The 19,633-nt window shown below is 43.3% G+C and overlaps 1 protein-coding gene and 1 long non-coding RNA gene across 4 annotated transcripts in view; one reads left to right on the plus strand and one right to left on the minus strand.

Moving 5' to 3' along the window:
* The window catches only part of LOC130369646 (uncharacterized), a 196,225-nt gene that overhangs the window by 172,216 nt on the left and 4,376 nt on the right, over positions 1-19,633 (plus strand). For 2 of the 3 annotated variants that reach the window (XM_056575137.1, XM_056575138.1), the window contains 6 exons: positions 15,016-15,299; positions 17,879-18,078; positions 18,621-18,725; positions 18,876-18,950; positions 19,085-19,153; positions 19,262-19,432. In XM_056575137.1, the coding sequence (XP_056431112.1) occupies positions 15,016-15,299; positions 17,879-18,078; positions 18,621-18,725; positions 18,876-18,950; positions 19,085-19,153; positions 19,262-19,432 (904 nt within the window). Of the gene's footprint in view, positions 1-6,633; positions 6,658-15,015; positions 15,300-17,878; positions 18,079-18,620; positions 18,726-18,875; positions 18,951-19,084; positions 19,154-19,261; positions 19,433-19,633 lie in introns of those variants that run through there. The other variant, XM_056575139.1, reaches the window with a different exon arrangement.
* LOC130369670 (uncharacterized) lies at positions 2,205-4,073 on the minus strand. The gene is made up of 6 exons (XR_008892860.1): positions 3,928-4,073; positions 3,657-3,742; positions 3,196-3,318; positions 2,994-3,062; positions 2,554-2,650; positions 2,205-2,343 (listed from the first exon to the last, which is right to left on the minus strand). It is a non-coding gene; the product is annotated as an uncharacterized LOC130369670 (long non-coding RNA).

The raw sequence follows: 19,633 nt of genomic DNA on the forward strand, positions 1-19,633 counted from the left end.
TGGGTCAGATGTGTTAATTTTTTTTTCTCATCTCATACAGGTGCGCTGGATGCTGCTGCTGCACGCATACAGCAATTAGAGGAACGGTAGAGGAGCTGACAAGAGAGCTGTCACAGATGAAAGTGGGTCATGTGCCCTTTCAAAGATTTTGTGTCTCAGACAAGGACATTTTATTTTACCAAGATTCACATCACGAGAGGTTTTTTGTCACTTCTGGAGGCTATTCGACCATCTGCTCCATGTTAGTGTATTGGTCAAAAGCTCAGAAGAACCAACAAAGCTTTGAACCTATTTCTCCCAGTCCAACACGTAGACTGCAACTGTTTGATGAGTTTTTTATTTTCTGCTGCCGGATGCTGCAGGCCTGCAAGAGAAGGTACTGGCTGACATGTTTCAGGTCAGTGTGTCCACTGTCTCCCGTGTAGTTATCACGTGGGCCAACTACCTTTACCTGCTCCTTGGCTCCCTCCCCATCTGGATGAGCAAACAGCAAGTAAAGAACACCATGCCGCGCAAATTTGTGCAGTACAGTCCCGATGTTCGGGTAATCATCGACTGCACCGAGGTGCGATGCCAGAATCCGTCATCCCTCACTCTCCAGTCTGAGGTTTTCTCCTCCTACAAAAACCGACAACCTTTAAAGCCTTGATTGGAATTGCCCCGTGTAGTGCTGTTACTTTTGTTTCGAGTCTCTTCACCGGCTCCAATCTCTGACCGAGAGCTGACCGAACGTTGTGGACTGCTGGATTTGCTGGAGCCAGGAGATGGCTGCATGGCAGACAAGGGCTTCACCATTGAGAAGCTGCTAGCTGACCGTGGGGCAAAGCTAATTATGCCACCCTTCAAGATGACAGGTAGGCATGAAAGGAATGAACATTTCAAATTAAAACTGACCCAAATGTGAAATAATACTAATTAACTTATCTCTCTAACCACAGCGCAGTTCACCGAAGAGGATGCTCTGAAGACGCAAGCAATCGCCCGACTTCGAATCCTTGTGGAAAGGGCAATACGCCGAGTCAAAGGAGTACCGCATCTGGGATCGCACTGTCCTCTCACCTTGTCTGGGACAGTCAACCAGCCTGTGGACCGTCTGCTGCGTGTTGACCAACTTCCAGGACCCCTTGATTAAAGGCTACATCCCTGTAGAATAGTGTTTACTCAAACATAATAAATATTAAAACGAGAGACACTGAACATTTGGAGTGGGTCCCTTCATTTTTCCCGGAGCTGTAATTCTGTATATAATTGAATGAGAAGTCTTGCATCTATAATCAATTTTAAAGTCCAGTCAGTCTATCCAGAAAGTATTCAAAATGTTAATATGTAATGTAGTAAATTATGTACTCAGAGAAAGGGAATTAATTAAATCCTTTTATTCTTTCAGTTCATTTCACTTTCTGCTGAAAATACACATTCATATATGTACCAAAGAAGTACAGGTCTACCTTATTTTTCATCTCCTTTATAAATTCATCATCCCTCCAGACTCTTTCGACTGTGAAGTCTTCCTCAGTGTCGGTTATAAAATTCGCACCAACTCAATCCAGTTATTGCCAATTGACCTTGAACTGCCAGTGGTATTTGTGATTCTTTTTCAGTTTTTGCCTGACCATCACGATTTTAACATGTCCTGCCTCAGAAATGTTTAAGAGATGTCTGGGCCATTTAACTTCAGCCAGCCCAAAACACGGAACGGCACTTGGGTCATATACTCTCGCATCAGGGCTAGCCCCGAGGTAGGGGCATCGGGATGGATTGACAATCCACAGCGCGAGACATTTACATTGCAATGTTTGAATATTGTTCCAGCACCTGCGGCTCCGCGATCAAGGCCCCTTTCATTGCGGGTGTTTTGGCGTACACCCTTAAGTATCCGCCCTGCCAGGGTTGACCAGAAGACGGTCCTTTCACATGGCTAACCTCATAGAACCTACTAGCTGTCACTCTAGGCTTGCGTAAAGCTTGCCATAATGGGCACTCAGACTGCTCACGTGTCTGCTCCTCTCTCTCAGCTTGCCATCTCATGATCACAGTTAAGCTGTCCAAAGGGAGAAACTGTTGGGAGTTTGAGGCAAATTTTGGAAAAGTAGTGGGACACGTTGACCCCTCTAAAGGCAGTTTAGGGAATGATGGTGCATCTGGATGTTGAACATCATTTCTGAGTTTGACCACAGGAGGACACTGGTAGGACAGGGGGTGAACCCCGCGGCACAGGTCCGAAGCTGGAGTCTACCATGGAGACTTCAGACAAGCCATGTAGCACTGAGGATATCAGTGGTTGAGGCCTGATATTTTTCAGTGTTTCCCCAAGAGACAAGACTTGCAGGTCAGGGAGGGATCCTGAAAACATAAAATGAAAAACTGTTAGTGTGAAATAATCCACACATCTCTTGTTTTGGTTTTTCAATTCTGATGTCAAGAGTCTTTCTGGAGAATAGCTCACTGCAGTGTTATATTTGGTACATAATCTATGAGTATTAAAGTGGCAAGATACAATTATTTATTATACAGCAGCCAACAGTATGATATTAGTTACAGTAGTAACATCACCTGTGTATGCTTGATAGAGAGTTGATTTGCATACACTCCTGGGGGATGGCTTTGGTCTCCTAACCACCAAGTCTGGAACCGGCTCTGCATGGATCCCCTGGGAATGATATCAACAAGTAGCCATGATTGTAATAGTATCTTACTTGTAGTAGTATAAAGCCACTGCTCGCCGCAGCCACGTGGAGCGGCGCCGCTTCCAATTCACTCCCATGTTAACCAACGTAGCCAGACGTACAGCTGCGCAGCCCTATCCGCTGCACCACTTTAAATAGACTTCCAGTCTATTTTTCGGCTGCATCGCTTCGCTCTGCGAACAGTGTGTAACGTTTGTAACACACTGCTCGCAGAGCGAAGCGTGGCACGCGGGCGGGTACGACGCGGCTGAAAATAGCCTGGAAGTCTATTCAATGCGGTGCAGCTCCGCACAGCTACAATGTTACCTTAGTCCTTGGTCGATGCCATGTTTGCAGAGAGCTTGTGCAGGCCATAGGAGGTGGTACAGCTCTCACCTGCAGAACAAGAGATAGAAGAGCAAACCGGGATTGAGGATGTGCTTGTTAATAATCGAAGGCAGACCTCTAGAACCAGTGTCACTCCAATCAACCTGCCCATGTGAACCTCATCCCAGACCTCAGCCCTCACCTGCAACATGCTGTAATGGGCACTCTGGAACAACAAGGCCACTAGATGGTTGCAAAGAACCTTGCCTGCTGTACAGCTGCATGTGGTTTCTTGAAGATTGGCGCCGTCAGCTTGGAAAACAATCTACAAATATTTAAGTTGATAAAGTTAAACTAAAATAACAGATTGTTGCAACTTATATAGAAATGTAAGGAAGAGCATTGCAATGAACCAAAAATTCTAGGAAATCTGCAACCGCAGTAGAGTAGTTAAACCCTTACACCATTACATGTTGGACAAACAGGATATTAAAGAATTTAAATGCAAAGTTACATTATCATGATATTGATATTTGCATACTGTACATATGTCACAAAGGTATAGCATTTTTTGCACATGGCTGGTGACTGACTTGATGTAAACCAGTAAGAGTGTAAGGGGTTAAACTTCTTGCCATTATTCCTTAGCTTCCTAAAATAAACCTTCAAATAGTGGGGCTGTTCTCGCTTCTTCATCGACCTGTAACACCTAGACCTGACAGCCACCTCCCTATCAATGATGTTGGACACTGGTAGAAAAAACCATGATTAATGCATGTACTGTGGATTGTTCATTCTAGCAAGGGACCCTTGTATGTTGCCGTTAGGTAGTTGACACTGACAACGCTAACATCAGAATAATAAAATGAAATGTCTGAGCTGACGCCAACTGACGTTAACATGCCAACCTACCTAGCGTAAGCTAGACACTCACCTTCGTAGTCGTAGACATATTTCTCGAAAAATAAACTGTATCCCTTGTCCAGTTTGGAGCGGGCTGTAATGGAATGTTGTTCAGTGAGTCTGTGAACGTCAGAAAACGTGATTTTGGGTAGATTTATCAGGGATGTAGTGAAAGTGAACTACCGGTCCTCCATCATCGTTTCGCCAGAGTGATGAGTTATTCACCGGATGTCACAGTGCACAATGATCACCAAAAGCGGAAGTAATACGTATCAGCGTGATAATCCCTAATTGACACCCATTCATATTTTTCGATCTCATAGGTCCCATGAGCCCTACCGGAAGGGGCGTGACTTCGCCACCTCTATTATGTCCATGCTCTGGCAGCATCAATCGACGGATGAGGAAGCCGGATCCAATTACGTCATAGGCCACGCCCACTGGATACAAACGCAGCGCGGGAGTCAGATGAGGTCAGGAACACATGGCCGTCCCGTTGCTAGAACACGGCAGCGCCAAACATTTCACTGACGACTGCTTCCTCAACTTGGGCCAATACAGAGCTGGACTTGCTCAACGTCTGAAAATCAAGTCTGGATCAGTACCAACTCTCCTCGGCTCAGCTACAAACCTCGACAAAGTAAGTTAACTAACGCCATATCATTGTGTTGCTGTACTGTATATGGTTACCTTGTTAGCATTATAATGTTGCTTTAGCATTAGCGCTACAGCTAACAGCCAAGTTATTGTCGCTAATGTTAAGTAAGGTAGATAGCATCAGTTATGTGTGTAAATACCATGGACCTATTAGAGAAAGGACAGCGGACTAATACATGGCCGCCCATTCATAACCATAAATACACGCACTGTAACTCGAGTGTGCACCTCAGCAAGCAAGGGGCATCACACGAGAATGGGCACAATTCAACAAAGGGGCTACAGGCACTGATCTCTACTGCTTGGATACCAAGGGAATGCAATGTTTAACAATGTCTGCTCACCATACAACAAACTAATACAACTGTATTCTACCGGCCACTGGACCGCAGTAGTTCTAGCGTTTAACTGATGAGGAGATGATCGACCTGTTAAACTCATCCTAAATACATATGGTGCGTTCCAGGCAACCCCTGTTTTCGCACCCTTCTACCCTCTTGTACTCCCAGTTATAACTGGTGTTTACGGGCTAAAAGTGTACCTGAAACGCACTATTATAGGCATGTTTTCCCCTTCACACCTGATTCAAATCAAAAGGTTATTAGCAGATTTCTGAAGCGCTTGATGTCATGGTATCGAGTTGATGAGATGAACTATAAATATGTAAACAAATTCAAGGATGTAATATCATTTCATAGAACTAATTTTAAGTATAGGCTAATGTAATTCACTAAACATGCTTATCTTATATCTTCTTACAACTTGCTGCTGGACTATATACAATGTTACAAATTTAGTACTAATTTAACTTTGTTGTCTCTACGCAGGCCAGCTCATCAAGTGCTTCCATTCAGCAGCTTCTCTCAAGGGATGTGCGCCTGCCAGACATAACACCTGGAAACGCCATACTTGTAGGCACACAGCTATCCTTAAAGTCTTTGCCAGCCCATTTTAAAAGTGAAGGTGTGTACTTTCCTCATTGAGCCTTTTTTTTCTTTGATGTAGTAGATTCTAGATGGCATAGATTCTAGGCTGATGCTAGATTCTATCTGCGCTAAAAGCCTGGTCCTCTTTTGAAAGCATCAGGACCAGCGCCCTGCTAAAACACGAGTCAAACTTGGGAGTTGCATTTCAAAGATGGAATCAGTCAAGAGCCCAGAAGGGTTTCAAGACAGATGCCACATGAGCTGGTTATCATTCTCAAACATCAATGAATTCATAATGTATGAATGTTAGCTGATCAGCTTAGAGGGAAGGACACGTTGCTTTTTAGTGTCCAACTAGAATTATTGTGCTTGCTCGCATGTCATGTTGTGATCAGATCACTTTGCGCTAGTGTTCGTTGAGTGTCCTTAACCTGGCCCACCACTTGAGCTTTGAGTCTATGGAGGAGGATGCTGGAGGAGACGTCCCTCTCCAAAACTGTGAATCTTTGTAAGCAGTACACATTTTAAACCCTCTGTGTCAATGTTGCATTCATTTAAAGAGTTTCTTTCACTTGTACAAATACACAATGCCTCCCTTTATGCAAATAATGTATCAAAACGATTACTTTTTCCTTTTTTTCTCCCTCTGCAGAAGACTTCGATGCCTTTGGAGACCGTAGCACGCAGCGTGGCGCCACCTCAGAGAGTCTGGGTGTGGATGCCCCTGGCTCCTCCCACATGTCCAGTCACAGCGGGGAGCTGAAGATTCTGAGCGTCTACGGTAAAGGGGAGGGCCCTTTGGCGACGGACGGCCATGACAACCTCTTCACCAGCGTCAGAAGTGGAGCCCCTGAACTCGCTGTCTGCGGACCACAGCGCGGCCAAGAGCCTGGAGCGCGGCGAGCGGCTGGTCTGCCGCGAGGAGCTGAGTGTGCAGGTTGGAAATAATCTTCTCATTCGCCATCCAAAAGAGAGGCTTCCTCTGTTACAACTCAGCACACACCCTTATAAGCATACACCTTTCATGAATCAATGAGTCGTAAGTGGGGATTAACAACTATTCTGTGCCAATGAAAGAATGTCTTTCTGTGTTTCCTTCTTTATGTGGAAAGCAGCAGACCCCAGACACCATTCAATCAAGGTTGAAGAGGATATTGGTGGAGGCATGCCTGCTGTAGGTTAGTAATACACATTGCATACATGCAAGCAAACAACCTGGATCAACTGAGAATGTACTGGATTCTAACTGCGCTGAAAAGCCTGGTCCTCTTTGGAAAAGCATCATGACCAGCGCCCTGTTAACACGAGTCAAACTTGGGAGTTGTATTTCAAAGATGAATCAGTCAAGGGCCGCAGAAGGGTTTCAAGACAGATGCCACATGAGCTGGTTTATTATTCTCAAAGATCAATGAATTCACAATTTATGAATGTTAACTGATCAGCTTACAGGGAAGGACACGTTGTCACTTGTGCTGTGTTCCAATAACCATACTTCCATGAGTACCCTTAAACGTAGTACACTATCCACACTCACTAAGTGCGCTATTTTTCAGAGGTCAGTGTTGTTCCAAATCGAATGCTCCGTGGTGAACTAACCGGAAATTACGATCACGATTGCGGCCGCGGCTCCTCCCCCGCAATAACATCCCGCTTTGATCGGTGAACTCTTTACGCCTAGCAGCTATGAAAATCTATAAAAACTACAAAATGACTCCATTAATGCAGGCTATGTGGAAAATGCGCAGACTTTGGCTTAGCCTGGTTCCGCCCTCTTCCGCTACGTAGCTAAGAGTGCTGCCGTTGTTTGAGTACGAAATGTGTAAATCGATCCACACTTCGCCATTTGACCGTTTTGAGTACAACATCCGGGTCCTTTCAGTACACTTATTTTCGCCCGATCTGAATCGGAACGCCCCTACGTACTCATACTAAGGCTAGTAAGTACGGATAGTATGGATATTGGAACACAGCATTGTATCGTCAAAATAGAATAAGTGCGCTTGTCTCTCATGTCATGTTGTGCTCAGATCATTTTGCGCTGGTGTTCGTTCAGTGTCCTCCACCTGGCCCCTGCTTGTGCTTTGAGTCTAGGGGGGAGGGTGCTGGACATTGGCGTCAGTTTGGTTTGAAATGTGCTGGGACAGAGACGCATTCGGAAGTGCATTTTTAGAAGTGCTGGCTACAATGAGGATGCACTCCTGTTTCTCCTCTTTAGAATAGGAATAGAATAGAAATAGAATAGAATAGAAAGCCTTTTGTCATTGCACGAGTCAAGTACAACGACATTTTTAGTAAGCTTTCCCAATTGGTGCATTCGAGAAAATAAATAAATATATAAATAGAACAAGAACAACAGTATACCAAATAGAAATGTAAATAATGTATAATAAAGTAAAGTAAAGTAAAGTACAATACAGCAGTGGGAGGTTAGGGGGGGGTCAGTCAGTCGGTGGTCAGTGCATGTGTGTGTTCAGGGTGGATACAGCTTTTGGGAAGAAGCTGTCTCTGAACCGTGAAGACCTGGTTCTGATGGACCTATAGCGCCTGCCTGAGGGCATCAGGTTGAACAGGTGAAAGCCAGGGTGTGCGCTGTCCTTTGTGATTCTCTCCGCTCTGCTTAGGCAGCGGGAGATGTATATGTCCTTCAGGGAGGGCAGGGGGCAGCCAGTGATCCTCTGTGCGGTGTTTACTAGGCCTGCAGCGGATTCGAATTGTATCCGAATCCGTTCGGTTCGTTTACCACAGTTCGGAGCATTCTGGAGATCCGAGGATTTCAGTTTAATGAAGGCATTGCCTTATGTAGCGTATTTTGCCTACTGTAGCCTACGTCCGATACAAAAGGGTGTTTAGGACCCAGCGGAATGCATTCTCTCCAGTGCTGCCCGAGCCAATGAGGTAGCTGTAATAGGTTGTTTTCTGAAGTTCAAGCGCACGATTCCTATATATAATTGATACAATTATATTCTAAATATACGGGAGATAAATACAAACGGGTGATAAGCGGGATAACGGCCTTCGAGGTTCGACCGGTTCGATGGAAATAATGGACAGGTAGAGGCAACTCTGGCTTCATGCTGCGCTCGTCGCCAGAGTTCTAAACCTCGTCGGCCGTTATCGCTTACATGTTACACTCAGTGCACCATGTTTTCAAATGCATTTAGGGGAACATTTATTGCACAAACAAGCCTTGCAAGTTATCTGATTGCAGTCAATTAACACATTGCAAATAGCCTGTGGGTCTCATTCATTTTTGTGTTTCTCCCCCAAACCCTCCGTCAAAAAAAAAGTCTGCCTTTTTACTACCACGGACATGATCCTAATCCGAACCGTATCCGAAACCGAGGCCCAAAACGGTTATCTGAACCGAACCGTGGACACACTGATCCGTTTCACCCCTAGTGTTTACCACTCCCTGGAGTTTCTTCCGCTCTGCCTCAGTGCACTGTGAAAACCACACTGAGATGCAGAACGTCAGAACCTTTAGTGCCGATAATGAAAGTTCTGAAAGACGGCATAACCATGTAGCTAATTACTAAGGAATAAAATGTATACAAAATCTGTCTGGCACGTTTATGAAGAAAACGTTTTCAAAAGCATCGGACATATTACCCACTATGTTGTGCTCCATGTATCCAATGTCGACAACGTGACATGATATGGCTAAGCTAACAACATAAACAAGAGGAGCTAGGAAAGGAATTTAACTGCGTGTTTAAGTTCAGAAGGGCCAAGGTGTGGCTACACAAAGCACTACAAAAATCGTAGCCTATCACATCAGGAGCTGGCTGTTCTCAATTCACAACACGCATTCCATCAAAACTAGCCTACATCAGGCATTCTGACCAAAACTCATGAACTCCCCCCCTGAATTATTCCAGAATTCCAGAATGACAAAAGTCACTTAGTGTCAACAAGACTGACTCCACCGACTATCAATTGCAAGTTAAAACAGCCGACCACTTGAGTGCAAAAACACAAAAGACCTCGCCACAACACCAGCAAATCTTAAGCAATAAATATCGCGTCTTACCTTTATTTATGTGGCAGTGGTCTGCAGATGCATCCCGTGGTGTAGCATACCACAAATCCATTTAGTTCAACAGGTTATCGTTCTGATACTGTCCATGGTACTAGCAACCTGCTCTGGTGCTTCTTACCTATGTATTCAGGCTAAAATGACTTGATTGCCTGATGCCTCATCATCCCAGCCAAAGAGTATTGGTATTATTAGTAATGGCTACTTGCCAAATCGAAAAAATTACTTCACAGTGTGTCTTTTTCCAATGTATTTGTTATCATTCGTAGCGTTGATCAGCAGAGAAATAATTTGCCAAAGTCGTTGACGCCGCTTAGCAACCGAATACGAATGTAGTCTACAGCATTGAGAAGAGCCGTGTAATAAGTAAGGGATAATGTATAGAATGCCGGTTATTATCGGGAAAAATAAGCACCAACAGGGCGAACAGGACACTGACGCGCAGCGAGGGTAATATGCTTCGGGGTCATCCCTATGTTCCCCGGGTTCTATGATCCCAGTTTTTCCCAAAAAGGGTCCTATGTTCCCCTGTAGCCATACATACCGGGGAGCATAGGACCCTTTTGGGGAAAAGCGGGGAACATGGAACCCTTTTCTGGGAAAAGGGTCCTATGTTCCCCGCAATCTATCAATCTTTAAAGTTATTTAAACTTTGACGCGACATTCGCGTGATGACAGGCAATCGGCTTTCAAAAGCCTGGCCACTGAGTGACATGTGTAACGTAACAGCCAATCAGCGTTCAACCGGCCAACTCAGTGCAGTGCAGTCCGGGTGAACTGCAGCATGGAGGAGAAAGTGATTGTTACCGTTTGCGACTCCCGGAGCACTTTATATGTGTAGGAGGCATAACGTGTAGGAGTGTAGGAGGAGGCGTGTAGGAGGCATAAATCGAAAAATCGATCGATTTCTTCTCTTTATTTCTGCAGCAGTTGCAGAGCTCAAAGGATCTGCGCATTCCTTTAAGACAGCAGCCCAGTTGGCCCACCCGTCCTATTTCAAAGGTTGCTATCAGGAGCACACCAATAATGCATTTTTTTAATGAAGTTAAGTTGATATAAAAATGATGATAAACAAAATATCAAAGAGCAGGATTGTGAACCTGTAAATTCCCAATAGGCAAAATGTGTCGGCGTTGTTTTAATTAGGAACGGCAGTTGATGATGCGTGCCTCCCCTTTGCAACGAAATTGTTTAACTGTACGTCCACACCAGGAGCGACCAAAGCGTCAAAGACGCTTTGGTCGCTCACAATGTTTCGCTGCGAATTTTTCTGTTCGCTTTGGTCGCTCAAGTCGCTCATGACGTACAATTCAATTATGCAGACGCATTTAAAGGAGCCGTATGCGTTTAGTAGGCCCTACAGACAGCCATATCTAATAGTGAACTCTCCCATACACCTTGGCCATATTGCCGAGACGGTTTTGCTTGTTCGATAAAGTGCTTCGACAACAAGTAGGACAGTGATTCCCCCAATGTAAAAAAAATCCTAAATGTAGGCTAATTACAACCGAGAACAAAAACCCTGCGTGCTGTAGTAGTTGAAATATGTTTCACTGATCTGGATCTGCAAATCATGATCTGCACTCATTCGTCGCATTCAAAACAAATAGACATTGGCGCACATGGCTAATTTGCATACGTGCACAGGACTGGTTGGCTCCGCAAGGCAAATAATGGAACATATCTATCTATCTATCTAGGCCTTTCTGTCTATCTATCTATCAACGCGTGTCTATTTTTAATGTGATGTATTGTGTGTATGTCCAGTCAGACTTGTTCTGTGTGGTCTTGTAGGCTACTGTCCTGTGTGGGACGAACCACCTAAATGGATTCCCGACGATTTGTGTCGTTTGGTATTAATAAAGACTTGACTATCTATCTATCTAGACTATTTAATTAAAAATTATTCACCTCAGGCTCCGTGAATAGTGGGGAATAGAGGGATAAAAGACAAGAGATATATCCCTTGTCATTTATCCCTCGTCTTGTCGATTAGTTTGTTTATGTGACGATTTCAAATACTTTTTTGGTTTTGTTTAAAGCATGCTACACGCGATTGGTTGGTTAGATTGGTGGCATGTAGAGCAAATTATAATGATTCCCGCTTAAATACGAACGTTCTAGATGTAGCCTATAAATACTCCCGCTTATCATCACTTGATATCCAAACCACTATGGCGTTTCGATCTCTGAACTGAAAAAGGGTGGGTTCGTACAACACCGGGTGCCCAGTTACAGCCGCGATTAATACTTCAGCCGACATTTTGTTCAGTGAGTGAATAAAGGTAGGTAGGAACCAAAGTGCCTGCCGATGTTCCCTGGGATCCACGCAAGCGAAGAGCGTCTACATTCCGATTGGCTGTCAGTGTTTGGTCGCTGAAGCGAATAATAGTCATTTGCATAAAGTTAAAAAGTTTTCAACTTCTTTTTGACGCTCTGGTCGCTCAACTTTGGTCGCTGGTAGCGTTGGTCGCTTTGGTCGCTCTGGTCGCTCTTGCCCATAGAAAGTGAATGACTTCCGGCGATTTGGTCGCTCAATTCGCTTCTGGTGTGGACGGACAGTGAAGTCGCACATAAAACCATTTAATTTAACAGAAGCTACACCCACTAAAACAGATAACCCAGTCCCCTCTACTACGCTCATGGGCAGCATATCTCCGGCTATCATCTTAGCTAGCAACCCGCTGATTCTTTTAGCCCGGCGGCTATCACAGGATCTCACCGTAAAGTTTGCGATGCTGCCTTGCTGGCTGAAAGGCTTGGGATCAGTGGTGTAGTCCCGGGTATACGGCGTATACCCACTTATTTTTCAGTCAGCATTGCGTATACCCACTTCTAAACCCCCCCCAGATGCGCACCATTCAGTAGTATCTGCAAGCGAAATCGCGCACTTTTACCCGGTGAAGCCATGACCCACGCTACTCTGCAACTTATTGGCCATTACTCGCTGCCTTTACTGATTAGATTGGTTAACTGTAGGCATGACGACGAATGAGCCAATCGGAGGGAGAGAAAGGCGGGTCATGCCGAAGTAAATATCGCGAAAGACTAATTTACTTTTACAAGTTTACTTTAAATGATTTTCTATAATAATCCGGTAAAATGAAGCGAGCTATCCAAACAAAAATTTCATTTGACAATTTCAAACGTCCCTCGCGAATCAATATCAGCCAGCAGCTCAGCAGTTAATGTTAGCGATCGTACACCGGTACAGTTACCGTCGACGCCCGCTCTGCCCCCCGCCCCCGTCGGAGAGGAGGCTGTTTGAGACCTGGTTGAAGAGCCATCGGGCTGCCTCTTCTGTGCGTTCTAGACAGTGCAGTGTGAAAACTCCTGCAGAAAGCAAGTCTGTCTGGAATATACTGTAGTATGATCATGGTTAGAAACCCAGTACTGGGCTCAGAGAGCATATCACAGTTGATGTGTTGTAAATGCATTTATTTAAAAAATTGAATTGAATTAAATATTGTTGTTTTGTTACATATATTTTTTTGTTGAATAATTTGAATGATGATGTACAATCATCATATGATATTTATATATATATTGATATTATACATATCTAACGAGATGATTGTTGTGGAAGAGAAATAATCTAATGTTTAATCTAAGGTGAAATATGAATAAGGATGCAGTATCACTGAAATGACTTTAGTATGTTATTTATTTAAATAACATACTACATAAGTAGTATGTTATTTAAATAAATGTTCAAAAAATTACTGAAACACCATGTTTGCCTCATCTATATTTTACATTCATGCTGGCTGCCTGTGTGACCAGTAATACCTACTGCTCCTGATCAAGTCATGTTAATTTCATAATAGTGGCACACTCTGGCCCATGCTATGTGTTGCGAATCAGCTGTTCAAAGACACCGTTTACAAAAGAAATTACTGATTTGCCATGTGAGAGAATAAGTGTCATTCCAGGAATAAGGAATAGTTGTCTCTCACTAGTCTGTGGGCCAGTATTTGTTTAGTCATTTCATAATCCTTCCTCCCTGAGATCAAGCAGCAGAAATTATGTGCCAATGTAAGTAAACTAAAAAGAGTAGTCTCAAATATCACTGTTTCTAAAAAAAGGGTGTTTTTCTGGGCTGCGTTAAAAAAAGGGCAAACATTTAGAGTATACCCACTTCTCCAGGGACCACTACACCACTGCATGAGCTGGTTTATTATTCTCAAAGATCAATGAACTCAAAATGTATAAATGTTAGCTGATCAGCTTACAGGGAAGGACACGTTGTCACTTGCTATTGTCAAAATAGAATAATTGCGCTTGTCTCGCATGTCATGCTCAGATCATTTTGCGCTGGTGTTCGTTCGGTGTCCTCCACCTGGCCCCCGCTTGAGCTTTGAGTCTAGGGGGGAGGGTGCTGGAGGAGACATCCCTCTCCAAAACTCTGAATCTTTGTCTGCAGTACACATTTTAAACCCTCGGTCTCAATGTTACATAAACATTAGGGCTGTAACAATAAACCAACTCACGATTCGGTTTGGATCAAGATTTTTAACCCACTGTTCGATACATCCCACGATTTTTTTTTAATCTTAAACAACACTTAATTGGAACACTGATCAGATTTGAACAGAAAGAATACTATTAATGTATCGCTACATTAATAAATAAATAACCAAAGATTGCTGTTGGAGGATGCTTGCAGGTAGGCAAAAACCCTCAACTAGTTTTGTGGTTTAGTCAAATATCCTATTATAGATTCTTATTAGGCTATGTAGCTTAATTAATGACATAATCAGGCCGGATAGAATGCAACATGTTTAATAGCCTAACTTTCAAATAGATGGGGAAGAAACATGAACGTCTAATTCGCGATAACGTGTGTGTGTGTGTGTGTGTGTGTGTGTGTGTGTGTGTGTGTGTGTGTGTGTGTGTGTGTGTGTGTGTGTGTGTGTGTGGTGTGTGTGTGTGTGTGTGTGTGTGTGTGTGTGTGTGTGTGTGTGTGTGTGTGTGTGTGTGTGTGTGTGTGTGTGTGTGTGTGTGTGTGTGTGTGTGTGTGTGTCGTCAGCGAGTGAGTGGACGAGCGAGGAGAGCGAGCGGTAGCGTGTGTCTAGTGAAGAAACAAACGAGTCCGGTAGAATAAAGTACCCATCCTGTCAATAATCGGTGGCCGTTTCATTCCGACCTATAAGCAGACCAACTGCCGTTCAAAGCACACAAAACACTAGAGACAGGATCACACAGGCTATTTTTTCACATTTGTCCCACTCTGGATAAATGTCGTTCATATTATTAGCAAATTTCCATCTGACAATTTGACCGGAGAGTTAGAAAGGTCGTATCGCGCTTGTGCCTTCTCACACCGCGAGACAGGTTTGTTGTTTTGAGTGTCGTGATTCCGGTTTCGATATGCATATCGTTACAGCCCTAATAAACATGCATTTAAAAAGTTTATTTCATGTGTACAAATACACACTTCCTCCTTTTATGCAAACAGTGCATCAATACAATTACTTGTTCTTTTTTTCTCCCTCTGCAGAAGACTGTGATGCCTTTGGAGACCGTAGCACGCAGCGCGGCGCCACCTCGGAGAGTCTGGGTGTGGACGCCCCTGGCTCCTCCCACATGTCCAGTCACAGCGGGGAGTTGCGGATCCTGAGCGTCTACGGTAAAGGGGAGGGCCCACTGGCGGTGGACGGCCATGACACCCTCTTCACCTCGTCAGAAGTGGAGCCCCTGAACTCGCTGTCTGCGGACCACAGCACGGCCAAGAGCCTGGAGCGCGGCGAGTGGCTGGTCCGCCACGAGGAGCTGAGTGTGCAGGTTGGAAATCATCTTCTTATTCAGCATCCAAATGAGAGGCGTCCTCTGTTACAACTCCAGCACACACCCCTAGAAAGCACACACCTCTATGATTTAATGAGTCGTAAGTGTAGCCTGGCTATTGCCAGACTCGTTGGTCTGGGGAAGCTGCTGTCATTTTCTTCAGCACAAGAGGCTTGATCAACGGGCCTAGTTCAACTGACTGTGTGTTGCTAGACAGGTTTCAAAACATTTGCGCTCATATTGCCAAAGAAGAAATAACATAATACAGACTAGGGCTGCAACTAACGATTATTTTAATAATCGATTAATCTGTCGATTATTTTTTCGATTAATCGATGAATCGGATAGAAAAAAATAAATATATAGGCTATATTTGAATTGCCGCATCTTTATTCAAAAACTGAACATTACTTCAAATTCACAGTGCAGACTGAAGTGTTAAAACACCAGTTTATTGCTCCAACGTCCCGGAACTATCAAAAGTAATATTAAATAATAAAAAGATTAAACAAACATAACTGGGATAACACAAAAAAAAAACATACAATGTATGATATACTTTTATATGTATATAAGGGATGTCCATGGTTAACCGGTCAAACCTATTGCTACCATTTTCGAGACTCCTTGAACTAGAACTTGTATTATTGCTTTAATTGCTGATAAGATGATGATAGTTCAAGATAGGACATTAAACAGGTCATAATTCTATCTTGACTATTTTATATTACTGGGAAAACAAGTTTTCACCAAAATCTCAATTATTATTATTTTTTTACTGCTGCATTTGAACGCATCAATCATATTACTGAGCCGACCTGAACACATCACATTTGACACTGTTTGTGACCATTGGTTAGTTATTTTTTTTAAGCTAACTAGCTCTATATCCTGCCGATTTTAACATGGATTTAAAAACTGCATTACTATTTTTAACTGAGGGGACGTTCTACACCGTCCGGTTGTGTGATTACTACCGCTGCTTTGAATGACTGTTGATGCACGCGGTGCCGACTCCGAGCCCGTCTGCACAACGTCTGCAGCAGCAGCAGCTGACAGAGTTTTCGGTTGGACTAGACGGATACTGAGTTGAAGGAGTTTTTTTAACCCAAAGACAGTGAAGGTTGTCGTGGCAATTTCTGTATCAGATATTGCGTCTAAGCAGATGAGATATTTAGATGCAAAAAGCACACAATACTGTTGACAATTAGTGGTTATATATATTTGTATTAAAAGTACGAACAAAGATACATCACAACATGCATCAACAAACAACATAACAGGCATACATTACAATAATCTGAGGCCCCAGATGGGAGCTCCTCTTTGCGTGTTACTTCATTCTCGGAAGGTACGCTCAGACAAGTCCACTGAGTCTTCCAATCAATGAGTTTTTATTCACTTGGGTTGGCATCTGGAGGGGGTGGTCCCCCAATACTAAAAGTCTTTGTTCACCAGATTGTTATCTTTACAGTTGAAGCTCCCCCCCCCCGAGGCTAAGGTGGGGTCGGCGGCCGTGACATGTAGCTCTCTGACTTTGTTTACGCTAGCCAGAGTGTTGAGGAAAAGGCCCATACTTCAAAGCATTGCTTGGGAGATGACACACGAAAAGATAGGAACAGGCAGGCAATAAAATGTATCACACGACTCTCGAACGTCCACACTTTAAATGACCCAAAAGGAGAGCAGAAGGCAGACACTATATAAAATTACACAGAATAGCAACAAAACTTAAATTCATATAGACCAAAACAATACAACATGTAGATTTTCCATCACAAGGTACGACACTTTTATGTAGGCCTACAGTCCAGTTTTAAGTTATGACCAAAATACAAGCTGTGGTCGCTCACACTAAAGCTCGCTGTGGGCGTGCATGAACCGTGAACCAACCTGTCCGCGGATGGCTGTAAACAGTGCTGCGCCTATGAGTAACTTATTAATCGCGCGACACAACGAATCGACGACCAAATTCGTTGCCAACGCATTTAGTAATCGATTTTTATCGATTCGTTGTTGCAGCCCTAATACAGACAACACTTTTTTTTACTTTATATTTGTATTGAATTTAGCTAGTGTTTTTAAATGTATCAGTCTAGCTAGCTTATGTTAATACACTCAGTTTACTAGCTAAATGCCATTAAACAATTACATACAATGCAAATATAAAGTTAGCAACAAGAATAAATGTCATTTGTAAAATAAGTGTTATCTGCTTAAAGCTAGGGTGGGTAATTTCTTTACTGTAATATTTGGCAAAACTGTCCTAATGGCCAGTCAGCTATATGTAGGTGAAGTGCTCTGAGAATATCTGCTCATAACTTTGCTCTCCCCTGCCTCTGTGGGCCGCACCCAAAAATTGCCACCGCTCATGTACACTTTGACCAATCAGAGCGAGGCTCCGATTCTCCGTTCTTATTGGCTGTGGGACTGTCCGGTCACCTTGGCAACGACGTTGGTGCGTCCCTGCGTGAGCGTTCACGAGCCTAGCGGTCTGACAGTTTTGTACTACTACGGCGGACAACAAATGAATAGCCATGTCTTCATCAACGGCCCATAAATTTCCCATTCCCCAGATACCATCAACTAACACCACTAAGACAGCGAAAAAAAGAGGAAAGACACTTGTTGAAAGGACAGCTACTAAAAGGGAGGCGGAGAGAGCTCGAAATAAAACCAGAGTAAACATCGGCGTGGCTTATGAGCGATGGAGAGAGTTATGTGACCTGAGAAACTTAAAATCGGACGCTGAGATGGCTACATTTCTTATAGACAGGTAAGGAATTGTGTTATCTCTCCATAGTATATTGTGATGAATATGTGAAGTGTCGGCTGGTATGGTTTTTACTAAGCAAAGCCATGATAACCGTTATATTACGGTTCTGTAATGTAACCATTTCAATACGGTTCTGTAGGATGTCTTGCATCAGCCCATGGTTCTTTTCCCGGTCCGTTTTATAGGTTAGTTATGGTCACACCAACCCTGTCGGAATAACACAGAGATTGTGCTAACACGTGGCCTAGGCCTCAACTCAACTGTGGATAATGTCCGAGTCACGTTTGTGTAAAAGCTACTTTGACGCAACTGCCAAGATAAGCACAGCGAGGGAAGTCTAGCATAAGATATTCCATGTATTGTTATAACGTTGTTGCAAGCTAGCAGCAGCCTAGCTCAGTTTTGCGATCGCTTTGAAGTGACGATTTCCTTGTGTGTAATCTGGCTTTCTGTGTTATTTTAACAAATATATATATATTTTTAATTCCGATAACGTTTTTCTTTGTTGACCAATCACTGTTGTGCTTCACCTGTTTTGGCAGTTATGAGAACCTCACATCCCCTACTTCATCCACACCATGCAAGCGCAGGAGAAACCTGCCTCTTCCCCAAGCTTCAAGCATTCATTCAGAGACACTCTTAGACAGGTGATCACTACCCCACCACCATTTTCCATTAACATTTCCAAAATATGAAATTGTGTACATTTATTTTCAGCTTCCACCTTTATAGAAGACAATATAGCCTAATAACTAATTTCAAAGATCTTTATTTCATAACACTATTTATATTCTCAGAGCCGATGACTTCTTGGATGCTGAAGATGTAGAGGACACCAATCCTGCCACTACCTTTCAAAGTATGGCTACAAGGTAAAGAAAGAACAGTGGAACAGTGGAAAAAGTTACTTCTGTATCAACTAATCAACATTAATACCTCTCCATTTATTGACTTCTCAAGTACTCAAATATGTTAATATTGTATTTCATTGTTTTTGTATTTTTAGTATTTCTCCACAGGTAAATGACATTGAAGTCATAACTGAAGAAGAATTTAATGACATCCGGAACTCTACGTAAGTGTGTCCTCGGATCTAGTGTTCACTTGTATGTTCCATCAAATCCCTGTATTATTGATGCACTACACTTTTTAAACTTAGCCCTCTAAAAAATCTCCTTCATAGAATTGGCTGGGCCGATAACACCTGGGAAGATGACAGTGGAGAAGATGACAGTTGGTACCCAGAAATGGAGATGGACAATGGGTCATCTTCAGAGGAGGAAGAAATGATGGGGGAAGACTGTGAATGCAGTGATGACAGTGACATCGATTACGTGCCTTATCTCTGTGTGCGGTACGTATAATAAATCAAATATCTTTGAGTGTTGTGACCCGTTTATCCATTGCTGGTTCTTGCTCACCGTAGCACATGATGCAACTAAATTACAACATGCAACTCAATTACGTCTATTTGCCATATCAGGTATTCAATTCAGTTCAATACAAAGCAAACAATTCCCATGACTTGGGACACGGTACAAAACTGTCAGCTGCC

The sequence above is a fragment of the Gadus chalcogrammus genome, chromosome 17 (assembly GCF_026213295.1).
Source record: "Gadus chalcogrammus isolate NIFS_2021 chromosome 17, NIFS_Gcha_1.0, whole genome shotgun sequence".
Classification (NCBI taxonomy): Eukaryota; Metazoa; Chordata; class Actinopteri; order Gadiformes; family Gadidae; genus Gadus; species Gadus chalcogrammus.